Genomic DNA, 14070 nt, shown 5'->3' on the forward strand with positions numbered 1-14070 from the left:
GGTGTTTTGTTCGCCCTCTTACATTTTTCTGTATTTTCTGCATTTTCTAATATGAATATTTGCTTGTAAAGTCAGAAAGAGAAAAATTTTTAAAGGAAAGCCTATTTTTCAATTCTCTGGAAAAAACCGTTTCCAGAATACCCTAGAAACCCTGTCAGATAATGTAACGTTCAATTTGGCAGCAGGGATGAGCAGCGTGGGAGGAGAGGGTGGGAAAGATGCGGGTCATTTATCAAGATGGGGCCCAGCCCGGCCTCCGCAGAGCTCTGCCCAGGACCAGCGAGGAGCCCGGAATACTTAAGCAGGGTCTTTTCTCTGTCTTTCAGCTTTTTGAAAACAAGAAGAATACTAAAAGCAGGAACAGGAAAGTCGCCATTTACAGTTTTACAGGAAACCAGAGAAATCGCTGTAGCACATTCAGAGTGAAAAGAAATCAGACCATCTATTGGCAGGAAGGGCTCCTGGTCACTTTTGATGGGGGCTACCTCAGGTAGGAACACCTGGAAGCTCACCTACCGGGCCAGCAGGTGCCACAGCAGCCACCCCGGGGCCACGTCAGCAGGATGCTTCATCCTCTTGGTGTCCAGAATTTTGCTCGTGAGAGCGGCTTGCCATGGCAGCTTGCTAGAAATGTGAGGCCCTCCCATGAGTGTCCCAGAGGCTCGGGGCTCCTCACCCCTGCTGAGTCCCCCTTGCAGGATGGGAAAGGCAAAGGCAGATGTGGCGGCCACAGCTCAGGACTTGAGGGACGTGGTGGCCATTGAGTTCAGGAGAGCCTCAGGCACCTCCCACAGTTATTCAGGTCACCATGTGACCTTGCAGCCATCCTGCCCGTCCCCCTTGTTCTGTGAGAAGCCAGGCTGGGGGCAGGGGGCACTGAGACTCCTCAGCCTCCCTCTGCACTGCCCATAACCAGACATGGAACTCAGCTCCCTGTGCCATTTATTCTTTTTTTTTTTTTTTTTTTTTTTTTGAGAGCAGTAGACCTAAAGTCAGCTCAGCAGGTTTAACGAATGATAAACACCCAAGATTATTTTAATATTTACAATGAACTTTGCAAAATAGTCTTCAGCTCTGTGAGAGGAGAAGAAGGGAAAAGGCGAGGCAACTTTACAGAGGGCTTGATTGGGACCTGCCGCCTCCACAGAGATGTTCACACTTAAAGCCCACGGTTGCTGCTGGACAGATGAGAACACTGAGGTTCAGGGAGGTCCGGTAACTTCCTGAGGGCCTCACCCGAGGGTCAGCTCCCAGACTGAGCATCCCTGACGGCAATCTTCCTTGTGTCTCCTTCACCAGGCCAAGTCCGGGGCAAGAGCAAGGCAGGGCCACACACACGTACATACGGGGAGGAGTCCCCCATCAGTCCTGCAGGGCACAGAGTCTCTCCAGGTTCCCAGGGGTTGCATCCTGTCCCTAGGGGCAGGGATATCATCCCAGGGTCCCCCAGAGCCAGATCGCAATGGGCTCCTTTTGGTTTCTGGGTTGCAGTGTGGAATCTTCCGATGTGAACTGGAAAAAGAAGAAAAGTGGAGGAATAAAAATCATTTGTCAATCAGAAATGAGGGACTTCTCAGCCATGGCTTTCATCACAGATCATGTCAATTCCTTGATTGATCAGTGGTTTCCTGGTAAGAGAAGATTCTGGAAACAAGCCCTTGTTCATGCTAATATTTATTTATAAATCAGGGTGGGGCTGCTTCTTTTGGGGAGGACAAAAATCCCACTGGGATTCGGCCCAAGCAAACTAGGGGGTCTTAACCGTCCTTTGGTGGGAGTCCTGGCCCCCGAGAAGTCCAGCTCTGTCATGGGGGGGGAGTACCGTGGGGAGGATGGGGCTCAAACCCCACTGGGATTGTGCAGGGAAGCGGCCTACCAGCTGCCCACAGGCATGGCAAGAAAGATGACACTGGTACCACGAATGGTCCACGGAGATGCTCAGTGTGAGCTCACACATGTCTTGTTTTCACAGTGAGGACGGTGTGGCTGAAACTGGGGGGGAGTCGGCAAATGGAAATTTATCCTCTGTGCAGGGGCAGGGATGGAGGGGAGCTGTGGCCACCAAGGGGCTTTGCTCTCCTTCCCTGCCGCCCCACCCATCCTGGCGGTGATCAAACCACTAACACAGCCCTTCTCAGTCCCTTTGGATCTGTTTCTTCATTGATAGTTCACCCAAAAAAAGTACTCTTTGAGTGAAGTTGCTGAGGCTCCCTGTTTGTTTTGCTCCTGCGGTGGAGACAACTCCCAGAGCAACCTGCAGGGGGAAGGCCATCTGGGGCTTAATGGGGCAAGCAGCTGTGGAAATGGCTGCCCTGAGAGCCTCAGCCCCTGAACGCTGGAGGCCAAGCAAGTGACTGGAGAGCGGGTTTGGAATTCCAGTGCTGCCCCTGCAAGCCTCGGCAGGTCCCCAGGCCTCCTCGGCCGGCCTCACCTGCATGCAATGCCTGCATCCCAGAGAGCGTCAGGGAAGGTGGCTAAGGAGCAGTGGCAGCATACACTCAGGATACACATTCCAGATCCCAGGGTCTGGTCTCTGTCAGGGTTGGGTCCTTCACGCTGTTGGCAGGAAGGGTGACCTACAAGGAAAAAAGGCTTAGAAAGGAGCCCTCGGAGAAGGCAGTTGGGTGTGTGTGTCATGGTGATTTGTGAGGCACTTGGCCATCTAAGGGGGCCCCTTAGGCCCATGTAAACCTTTCTGGGCACTTTGCAGCTCCCCACCAGCCAGTGTTCCCCCCACAGCAGGTGCTGGGCAGTTTGACAGGTGGATCCCTTAGACAGTCACCTGAGATGGAAAGGGCTCTGGTGAGCACCTGAGACAGGCTGCCTGGAGCTGGCATCCCCAGCCAGGGGCCCCTCCCAACGGGATGCCTTACACATGGACCTACAGATATCAGATGTGCCTGGAAAGTTCTAGGCATCCACTTCCTACCCTGCATGAAGCAGGCAGTTGGCCTGCCCTGAGGGCACCTCCACAGGGCACCTTGGAGGGTGTTTCTCTGCACCTCCTATCAGAGGCGTGGGAGGGAACCCATGTCCACTGACTCAGTTTTGTCTGTGATAATTTGCACTCATTTCTCCCCCTGCATTGCCTTTCATAGACATTGCAAACCTGATGTTTCTAATTGTAGGAAGAGTGGTTTCCACACTGCTGTGATTGTTGGAGGATAGCTCAGACCTAGTCTGTAATGACCTGTTAGGGCCCAGTCATGCAGGAGGGATCCCCACCCTCCTCTCAGGCCCCCCAGCCAGCCTGCTCAGGGTCCCGACCACTGGGCAGTTCTCAGAAGCATCCTGAACCCTCCCTAGACGCATCTTTCAGGACAAACAATTGCGCTCTCCAAAAAGGCACCTGAATGTGGCAATGGGTTTCGGCCTGTCTCTCGGGTACAGGCCAGGACAGGCAACTCCCCTGCTGTGAAGGCCTCAGGGCCTGGGGTACAGAGTGCTGCTCAGGGGCCCTCCTGCACCTCCTTCTTGTGAAGCTGTCTCTTGCTCTGTCCTTATTTAGCCCTGACGGCCACAGAGAGTGACGGGACTCCACTCATGGAGCAGTATGTGCCCTGCCCAGTCTGCGAGACAGCCTGGGCCCAGCACACAGACCCCAGTGAGAAATCAGAGGGTGTGCAATACTTCGACATGGAAGACTGCGTCCTCACAGCCATCGAACGGGACTTCATCTCCTGCCCCAGACACCCGGACCTCCCCGTGCCGCTCCAGGAGCTGGTCCCTGAACTGTTCATGACCGACTTCCCGGCCAGGTATGCCCCGAAGGCCCCTCCCAGAACACAGTGCAGGTCACAGGGGGCGCTCCTCGTTGTGCAGTTGCCAAGTGATCTCCAGGAAGACCCCTCCGGAGCTGGCAGATGCTCCAGCCATCACTTCCCACCAATCTCAGTAGCTTTTTAGTTTCCCATCCTCGGCTGCCTGAAGGGTACAGGCTGCTGGCTTTCCATTTTGGAGGCCTTGGTAGGCCCAGCTGGGAAAAGCGCTTTGCAAGTGCAGCCATCCTGCCTCCCCATATGCCTCCCCCTTCCCCTCGTAGCCAGAGCTGCTCTCTCCTGAGCTGCCTCTCCTTTCCAGTCCTACCTCCCCACCAGCTCCTGGGCCAGCAGATAAGCACAGCCGGCACTCCTCGGGCATTCAGGAAGGGGAGAGCTCCCACCCAGAGCCTTGTTTACCTCCTTTGTCAAATGCTGACTCCTATCTGTAACCCTAGTGCTCAGCATTGGACCCCTCAAATCTGTTCTTAGAGTTTATTCTACCTATGCTAACCCAAGATGATAACTAGGGCGAGAATTGGGGAGGAAATAGGAAACGTCACCTTTCAGAAGAAAACTTCCAAAGGGATCCTTTCTCTATGGCCACCACTTCCGTGGACTTCACCCTGTACCAGCCATCATCACCTCTGAGGACCTGTTCGGGTCCTGAGCCCACTTTACAGAGGAGACTGAGGCTTAGCAAGCCTCCATAACCCACCCAGGTGTGCCCACCCGCAAGTGGCAGGGCCGGGGTGGCCCAGATCTGTCCAGCCTCACAGATGGCTTTGAACCATGACTCTCGGCCATGGGGACAAATGACCCAGCCCAGGACCCACCTGCGTCAGGGCCGGGGCGATGTGGCTGATGCCAAGTGTGTGTGGCAGGCTCTTCCTGGAGAACAGCAAGCTGGAGCACAGCGAGGACGAGGGCAGCGTCCTGGGCCAGGGTGGCAGTGGCACCGTCATCTACCGGGCCCGGTACCAGGGCCAGCCCGTAGCTGTCAAGCGCTTCCACATCAAAAAATTCAAGAACTTTGCTAACGTCCCGGCAGGTAAGCGGGTCCCAGGTTGGTGCTGTTTTTCTCAGACATATGCTGCCCGGGTCTAAGCTCTGTGCCACCTTAGAGAGGCCTGAGGCTGCAGGCACCCCGTGTCCTGCTGGCTGACACTGCGCTTTCCACGGCAGACACCATGCTGAGGCACCTGCGGGCCACGGACGCCATGAAGAACTTCTCTGAGTTCCGGCAGGAGGCCAGCATGCTGCACGCGCTGCAGCACCCCTGCATTGTGGCGCTTATCGGCATCAGCATCCACCCGCTCTGCTTCGCCCTGGAGCTCGCGCCGCTCAGCAGCCTCAACACCGTGCTGTCCGAGAACGCCAGAGGTACCGCGGTGCGCCGCCCCACCCAGCTCCTGAGACCAACAGAGCCCCAGGCGCCTCCTGCCTGGCACAGGGGTAGAGCCTCAGGTGGCCTTGGCAAGCCCACGGCACACCCAACCCATGGTTCGTGTGACCATCCCCTGGGTGTGAGGCCAGGCACCTCGCCAGGTCCAGTCACTGGGCAGAGCCTTGGCGAGGACAGCAGAGGGCACGCTGTGGAGTCGGCTAAGACCAGGCTCTGCCACGGTCCAGGAAGCTGCTGAGTTTATTTGCCTATAAAAGGAGGATGATAACATCCTCTCTGGGAGGGCACCAAGCACATGAGCTGCATTAAATCACTTTCTTAACTGCACATGCACACCACTGCTGAGACTCAGATCCTAGGATCAGTGGGACCATACTATATTTTAAAATAAAACGTTAAAGTAATTTACGTTGAGAAATGAGCAACTAAACTCCAGAGTTGCCAGAGGGTGACTAGGGAAGAAGAAATGCTATTAAAATGAATCACTTCTGCCTCAATGGAAGATAATTTTTTAAACAAAATTCTTTATTTTATTTTATTTTTTTCATACAGGATCTTGCTTTGTTGGCCAGGCTGGAGTACAGTGGTGCAATCTCAGCTCACTGCAGCCTTGACCTTCTGAACTCAAGCAATCCTCCTACCTCAACTTTCCCAGTAGCTACAAGCATATGCCACCACACCCAGCTAATTTGTTGTTTTGTTTTTTGTAGAGATGGCCTTTCGCCCTGTTGCCCAGGTCGTTCTCGAACTGTGAGCTCAATCGATCCCCCCACTTTAGCCTCCCAAAGTGCTGGAATTACCAGCATGAGCCACCACACCCAGCCAAACAAAATTCTTCTACTTGCAACTGACCCCTTTACGTAGGACAGCCTTGACCTGAGATGAACTCTAGAGATTTCGAATCCTTGCTCATTCAGCAAAACTGCCAGCAATTCCAGGAATAAGGTATCATGAATGAAGCTATAGTGATGAGCACTTCTATCCTAAATACTATTTCACTTAACCAGGCCATTCTCTGCCCCTTCTGGCAGTCTGGTGAATAGTGAGAATGTGTCAATAGAATATAAAGTATCTAGGGGCCAGGTGCAGTGGCTCACATGTGCAATCCCAACACTTTGGGAGGCCCAGACGGGCAGGTCACTTAAAGCCAGGAATTCAAGACCAGCCTGGCCAACATGGTGAAACCCCATGTCTACTAAAAATACAAAAGTTAGCCAGGCATGGTGTCATGTGCCTGTAGTCCTAGCTACTCAACTTGGGAGGCTGAGGCATGAGAATTGCTTGAACCCTGGAGGCAGGGGTTGCAGTGAGCTGAGATCATGCCACTGCACACCAGGCTGGGTGACAGAGGGAGACTCTGTCTCAAAAAAAGAAAAAAGAAAAAAAGAATATATAGTATCTAGGGAGATAGGAAGACAAAAAGACAGTTGCTATCATGATAATTTGATTCTATCAAAACTGAAATTTTGATACATTTGAAAATTATTTTTCTTTGCAAGATTCTTCCTTCATACCGCTGGGACACATGCTCACCCAAAAAATAGCCTACCAGATTGCCTCGGGCCTGGCCTACCTGCACAAGAAAAACATCATCTTCTGCGACCTGAAGTCGGACAACATTCTGGTGTGGTCCCTTGACGTCAAGGAGCACATCAACATCAAGCTATCTGACTACGGGATTTCGAGGCAGTCATTCCATGAGGGTGCTCTAGGCGTGGAGGGCACTCCTGGCTACCAGGCCCCAGAGATCAGGCCTCGAATTGTATATGATGAGAAGGTATCTGCCTGGATCCCCTGGCCCAGCCCCACAATGCAGGAGCCCAGCCCTGAGGCTAGCCAGGCATTCCTGGAGGCACCTGCAGCTTCGGGGCTCAGCATCCCCAAAAGCACATTTTTCTCCCTCTCCCTTGCTCCATGAGGGAGGTTCTGGCTTGAACCAGAAGGGAGCAGGGGCCTATGTCTGTCTGCTTGTAGCAAGATTGACTTCTCCTTAGCCTCAGAGTTCTCAAACCTTGATTCACAAACATTGTAGAGGCTGTAAACAGCAGATGAAGAGTCCAAGACAGAAACACGTCTGGATTTGGGCTCCAACTCACATTTAGATGTGCACAATGAGGACACAGGACCAACCTTGCAGGGCACTCAGGAGGAGTAGACAGAATAAGGACGGTAAAGACCCCTGTCCTTAAGTCCTGGTCACAGGGTGCTGGCCAAGTTGAATGCCGAACCAGGAGAAGAGTGAAAGGACAAGCTGGCATCCCCAGGCAACTGCGCTGCCAGCCTCAGTTGAGACAATGACTAAATATTGATCTTCTAATAACATTTATCCCTGATGGCTATTTGGTAGATGCAGGCCCACAGACAACTTAAAGTCATCTTACCATGCATGTATTGCATCTAGTACCAGCCTTGTTAATGAATCACCCAGCATTAAAATTCTCTTGTCTATAATTTCTTATTATTTGGTGATTTTTCAGATGGTCATTGACTAATTGCTGTAGGAATGACCTGTGCATGTGTGGATTAGCTCAGCACCTGTGGCTGTTGCCCAAGATAGAAAAGGCAAATCAAAGCAACAAAAATAAGAGCTTCACAATAGTAGGTGACTTCAATAAGGAGGTCACCTTGAAACTCAGATTATCATGGAAACATTCACATTTGAAATTCTCAAGTCTATTTCAGCCATTCTCCTGCTAAAATATTATTTCTTGACCCTTATAGGGGTCTGTATAAATTTTCCTTGCTGGACCTTTTTATGATTATGAAAATTAGAGAAGGCAACATGTTGTGATCCAGGAGACACTCCTTTTTTTATGAGTTGCATACACAGCACTTTTAGTACCAAGCACATCAAGCTGAGGGTATGTGTTTTCCTGCCTTGTCTTGCTACTCACGGATAAGGACCATGACCTCCTTGGAGTCCTTAATCAGTGACTAACAGCAAGTTCTCAGTATGTTTTATTGGACGGAAGGAAGGATGGATGGATGGATGGATGGATGGATGGATGGATGGATGGATGGATGGGACAATGGGCAAATGGACAATATGGTGGGAAGTCAGATGGATGGGTGGATGGAAAAGAGGAAGGATAGGAAGATAGATGGATAAATGTGCAGGACAGGTGGTCAGATGGATGGACAGATGAGAAGAATGGATAAATGTACAGGAAGACAAGCAAATGGATGGATGGATGGATGGAAAGAAGAAAGGGTAAGAAAATGGAGAGATAAATGGATAGAAGAGAAAGTGGTCAGATGGGTGGATGGATGGGTAGTTGGGAGGATGGATGGATAAATGGACAGAGGGACATGGTCAGGTGGTTGGTTGAATGTTTGTTTTCCTTGTCTAATTGTCAACCCCAGGGCCAACTAGTGAAGGCCACTGGGCCCAGGCAGGGACCTGACTTGGCTTATTCTGTGCCCAGGTAGATATGTTCTCCTATGGAATGGTGCTCTACGAGTTGCTGTCAGGACAGCGACCTGCACTGGGCCACCACCAGCTCCAGATTGCCAAGAAACTGTCCAAGGGCATCCGCCCAGTTCTGGGGCAGCCGGAGGAAGTGCAGTTCCATCGATTGCAGGCACTCATGATGGAGTGCTGGGACACTAAGCCAGAGAAGGTACTTGGGAGCACAGAGCCCAGGGCCCTGGGACCTCCTGCCATGTGGCAGAAGCTGTGGGTCCCCAGAGTATGTGTGTGTGGCTGCCCACCCGTCACAATTGGTGACCCTTCTCTGCTCATTTCTTCTAGAGGGTGATATTTGCTGCTCCTAACATATCTACTTTCATTTTCTTTGTGTGTGCATGTCACTCTTAGGAAACAAACTTCCTTTTCCTCCCCAACTTTTGTGTTACTTCACCATGCAAACAAAGTATATCAACCCCTTTATAACAATACAGTCCCTGTGCAAGAACAGAGAGAATGTGGGTATCTCTTTCTAAAGTAACGGGGAAAAGGTTTGGTTGTGAGAATCAGAGATCATATTATAGTGTTAAGGCTAGTTTTTTGTTGGTGGTGTTTTTGTGTTTTTGGAAGAGGCTAGTGGTTTCAAGGTTAAAACTCATTTATTAAATCAAACGAGCTAGTTTAATGTATTGAGAGTAAACAGGATATTCTTTAGAAGAATGCATGTCTTTATCTGGGCATGGTGACATGGACTTATAGTCCCAGCCACTGGGGAGGCTGAGGCAGGAGGATCACTTGAGCCCAGGAGTTCAAGGCTGTGGTGCACTATGATTGCACCTGTGAGTAGGTTCTGCACTCCAGCTTGGGCAATATAGTGAGATGAAGAGTGTATGTCCTTGGCCTGGGTTGGAATACCTGGGGTTCAGCTAACCTGACCAGATGAGTTTAAATTGCCATAGCCAAGGGTGACCCAGATATCTGGATGGGTTTGCTCCTGACATCTGAAGCTGTTTTAGCCTCTTGTTTGGATCCAATCTGAACGAACAGAATCCCTCATTTCTCCCTGGTTGAAGCTGGCTGACCTCATGGGCAGAATTGGCACCAATCTGGTTGTAAGTGACCTTGCTCCCTTCTGGTGGCTCCTCTCCCTCAGCGACCGCTGGCCCTGTCGGTTGTGAGCCAGATGAAGGACCCGACCTTTGCCATCTTCATGTATGAGCTGCACTGTGGAAAGCAGACAGCTTTCTTCTCGTCCCAGGGCCAGGAGTACACCGTGGTGTTTTGGGACGGAAAAGAGGAGTCCAGGTAAGCTCCTATGGCCTGCCCTGCCCTCTTTGAATTTGGGGTGGGAGGCCACTGTGGAATTTGGGAACAGAGTCCATGTTGACCACAATGAGAATTATTTAGCAGACAGTAGGGTCCAGAACCTGGTTAGACTGCACTCAAGAAAGAGCAGGGAGAGCAGAAGAAAGTCCACACAAACAGACGTGCATGTATGGTTTTGTGGTTAAGAGACACCAGAAATGAGTAGTATCTGCCAGGGTGTCTGGGGACATGAGGGCACTGTGGCATGTGCCTACAGTCCTAGCCACTCAAGAGGCTGAGGCAGGAGAATCCCCTGAGCCCAGGAGTTCAAGTTTAGCCTGAATGACATAGCAAGACCCCATCTTTTAAAAAATTAGAAAATTTAAAAACATTTTTTAAAAGGAAATGAGACCTGTCAGCCTGGTTATGTGACTTTCTCAAGAATGTTCTGCTGCCCCAGATTGCAGAAGGGGCAACAGGGTGGGTTTAAACAAAGTTGGGGTTTTGCCAGGAGGGAGAGAGGGGCAGGGGCGGGGTGTTTTCAAGGGAGTGATACAGAGATGGACCAAGGCACCTACGTGAGGCCATAAATTCAGGGAGCACAACGGAAAGTACCAAAGGATCCTAGGTATTGCTAGAGTTAAAAACAAATTTTTTTTAAACCTCAAGAGTTATGGTATTAGGTGGGGTGAGCTGAAAAAGTAGGAGGTGGCTGTCAGAAAAGACATGCTTGCCATGGGGTGGGTGGGAGGCACCCAGTCAGTAGTAAAGACAGCATCTGGAGTATGACCTTTGCAGAGGGTGCCTGGGGTAGAGTGGGGGAATATCACTGAGCTTGAGACATAATAAGATAAATGGAACAGACTTTGCAGTTTCTCTTAGGTCAGTCTTCGTGAGTTTGCATCAGATTTTATGCCATTAGGACTGAGTGTTGTGACACAGATGCACTCTAAGAAATGATGGTGTAAAAAAGTTTTTCTGACCAGGCCTTGTGGCTCATGCCTGTAACCCCAGCACTTTAGGAGGCCGAGGCAGGTGGATCATTTGAGTTCAGGAGTTTGAGACTGGTCTAGGAAACATGGTGAAACCTTGTCTCTACAAAAATAAATAAATAAATAAAAACCTAACAAAACTTAGCTGGGAATGGTGGCGAGCACTTGTAGTCCCAGCTACTCAGGAGGCTGAAGCAGAAGGATTGCTTGAACCCAGGAGTCTGACAAGCAGAAGGATTGCTTGAACCCAGTGGGTGGTGATTGTGCCACTGCACTCCAGCCTGGGTGACAGAGTGAGACCCTGCCTCAGAAAAAAGAGAAGTTATTCTAAAACACAGCAATGGAGCATGCCTTCCTGATGGGATGTACTCTAAGGACAAAACAAAAAGCAAACATATTAATTAAACAGGTTTCAGTAATTATATTGTTGGTAGTACTGTTGTGATTGTTATTCTAAGATGCTGCTTGTGGTTGTGGAGTAAGTTAATGAGTAATTATATTGCTGTTGCTGGAAACCATGATTTTCAGCATGGGCTAAAAGAGAAAGAGTTGTAAAGTAGGGTAAGTAAAAGCTTGCAGTTCTGAATTGATTGGATGGACTCGTGATATAGTTGAAAAAAAAATAAACACAAATTTCTCAGCTCTGCTCACTGGAAAGGCCTAAAAACAAGGACCAACCAAATGCCAGTGTGCATCCCTAGGACCTAGACTGTGCTCTCTAAGTACCAAAGTGAACCAGGGCTCATCAGAATCATGGCAGAGTCCAGGTCTGGGGCAGGAAGTGCGCCGGGAACATCTGCCACCCTAGAAGCAAGGACACTGTCAGACACTTCTGAGGGTGAATTGGAGGACCTGGAGCCAGACTGGCCCTGGGAGGCTGGGCCAGACCCTGCTCTGCTGGCCTAGAGACACACACGTGGCAGGTACCTGCGACAGTTCTGCTCAGGCCTCTGAAGACTTCCCAAAGGGAAGAGAGAGGTCTTTTCCTGTGACCTGTGAAGGTTCTTTAAAACTCACCGCTGGCCTGAAGAGAGGCTCACTCACAGGAAGGGAGGAGGGAGCTGGCCCAGAGCACACGGGCAGCCAAGCAGGGTGGAGCTGGACTTGAGATCTGTCTGAGAATTAAGGAAGGAAAGGAGGCGAGAGAGGCAGGGCAGCTGAGCAGGTAAATAGGATTCACATAGGACACAATTCCAGTTGCGGGGCCTAGGGGCAATTATTCTTTATGACTCTCTCTATTTTTAACTGTTTTCAAAGTAAAAGCTATTAGAATATCTTAGTTTTGTTTTTCTGTTGCATAAAAAAATGATGGGAAAAGGAGACAAATATACCTGAAGGAAGTTTTTGTTTGCTGTATTTTCTACCATTTCTATCATCTGCAAATACATTATCAGTCAACAGTGGTGAAGCTTTTTAAAATTTGGTAGTAGGAGAAACTTTATATTGAGAATGCTATTCGTGAGCTTAACGTACTCTCTTGAGTTTGAGGGACAGAGCTATGTGATGTGGGGTTTGTAACTTCCCAGTCGCATCAGCTTCAGCCTCCTCTTCCATGCAGTGGGTGCCCGGGATGCCTGCCACGGGCCGAGGGGAGGCAGCGATGCCGGGGACAGCGGCCTGGTGAGCCAAGGCTCTCGCAAACGACAAGCCATTAGTTCTCAGAGCACTCGTGCTGGGAGCACATTTTGAGTGCCCCCCACCCCAACCCAATCTCCTTTGGAATTCTCCCAACTTGTCTTTAACCCTGACTTTGTCTACTCTGCAGTGAGGGGCTCCCCACGTAACACGGGTGGGAAGGATATGGCTGGTGGGAGGGCCCCTCCTTCCTACTGGGAGCAACCGTCTCAACCCTCAGGGGTCACAGAAAGAGAACAGCCTTTCTTCCATGGGGAATGCCCTCCCTGCGGGTGATGGTCAAGCATTACCCTTCAGACAGAACCCAGCTCTGCCCTCTCAGAACGCAGCAGGATGCAACCCTGGGTGGGAGCAGGGGAGGTAAATGAGGCTCGCGGCTGGCCCAGGCCAGGCCTGGGGAAAGGAGGCAGCCCCTGGCCCCCAGGCACTGACCGCACAGTTGCTGCCACTTACAGGAACTACACGGTGGTGAACACAGAGAAGGGTCTCATGGAGGTGCAGAGGATGAGCTGCCCCGGGATGAAGGTGAGCTGCCAGCTCCAGGTCCAGAGATCCCTGTGGACAGCCACTGAGGTAAGCACTGCCCACAGGCCTGCCCACCGAGGTAATCACTGCCCACTGGGTGCAGCCCCTGGGTGGGGGCCACATTCATAACAATACAGGACACCAGGTCAAGTGAACTTTCAGATAACCCCCAGTGCATCCCCGTGCAATCCCAGAGTAATGCCATGAACCCTGTGAAGTAGCAGCCTGTAACCAAGGGCAGCTCAACCCTGCCTGCTGCTGGCTGGCGGCCGGGATTTGGGATGGTGAGGACCAGATGTAGACCCTCAGCAGGAGGAGAGACCCAGGAAGCTAGGGACATGCCTGGGTTTCCCATAACACTGCCGAGTCACTCAGCTCCGAAGGCCTCTTGCTTTCACATCAGGGAAATCAGGGAAGTCACTAGAAGGCCTAAGGAGGGGTGTTCTGAGAAATCCCGAGAGAACTGGCCAAACACAAATGTTCTGAGGCAGGCTGGGCACAGTGGCTCACGCCTGTAATCCCAGCACTTTGGGGTAGGCTGAGATAGGCAGATCACAAGGTCAAGAGATTGAGACCATCCTGGCCAACATGGTGAAACCCTGTCTCCGCTAAAAAATACAAAAATTAGCTGGGCATGATGGTGCACAAGTGTTCCCAGCTACTCAAGAGGCTGAGGCAGGAGAATCGCTTGAACCCGGGAGGTGGAGGTTGCACGGAGCCAAGATCGCACCATCGCACTCCAGCCTTGCAACAGAGTGAGACACCGTCTCCAAAAAAAAAAAAATTGTTCTGAGGCTGTGGGTGTGGGGATAGATTGGTGCAACTTTTCCTCGGGGCAGTTTGGAAGTGTGTTCACGTATGCATCAGAAATCTCAAAAGCATGCTTACCACTTAAGCCTCGGAAATCTCAGTGTTAGGAAACATCTGACAACACCAGCCAAAGTAGGTGCACCCCAGTCCCAGGCAGCCAAGAGATGCTCCCACATCATTTCCTGCTAGAATGAGTGAGAGCAAGGGCTCTGCCTACAGCGTGCTGTCACATGG

The 14070-nt window shown here is 51.0% G+C and overlaps 1 protein-coding gene across 14 annotated transcripts in view; it reads left to right on the forward strand.

Annotated features, from left to right (window-relative positions):
• LRRK1 (leucine rich repeat kinase 1) overlaps positions 1-14070 on the forward strand; it is a 154574-nt gene that overhangs the window by 132657 nt on the left and 7847 nt on the right. For 13 of the 14 annotated variants that reach the window (XM_065548549.1, XM_073996851.1, XM_065548548.1 and 10 more), the window contains 9 exons: positions 327-490; positions 1492-1631; positions 3509-3758; positions 4643-4809; positions 4944-5141; positions 6663-6940; positions 8589-8783; positions 9723-9874; positions 12957-13074. In XM_065548549.1, coding sequence (XP_065404621.1) covers positions 327-490; positions 1492-1631; positions 3509-3758; positions 4643-4809; positions 4944-5141; positions 6663-6940; positions 8589-8783; positions 9723-9874; positions 12957-13074 — 1662 coding nt within the window. Of the gene's footprint in view, positions 1-326; positions 491-1491; positions 1632-3508; positions 3759-4642; positions 4810-4943; positions 5142-6662; positions 6941-8588; positions 8784-9722; positions 9875-12956; positions 13075-14070 lie in introns of those variants that run through there. The other variant, XR_012415491.1, reaches the window with a different exon arrangement.

The sequence above is a fragment of the Macaca fascicularis genome, chromosome 7, assembly GCF_037993035.2.
Source record: "Macaca fascicularis isolate 582-1 chromosome 7, T2T-MFA8v1.1".
Taxonomy (NCBI): Eukaryota; Metazoa; Chordata; class Mammalia; order Primates; family Cercopithecidae; genus Macaca; species Macaca fascicularis.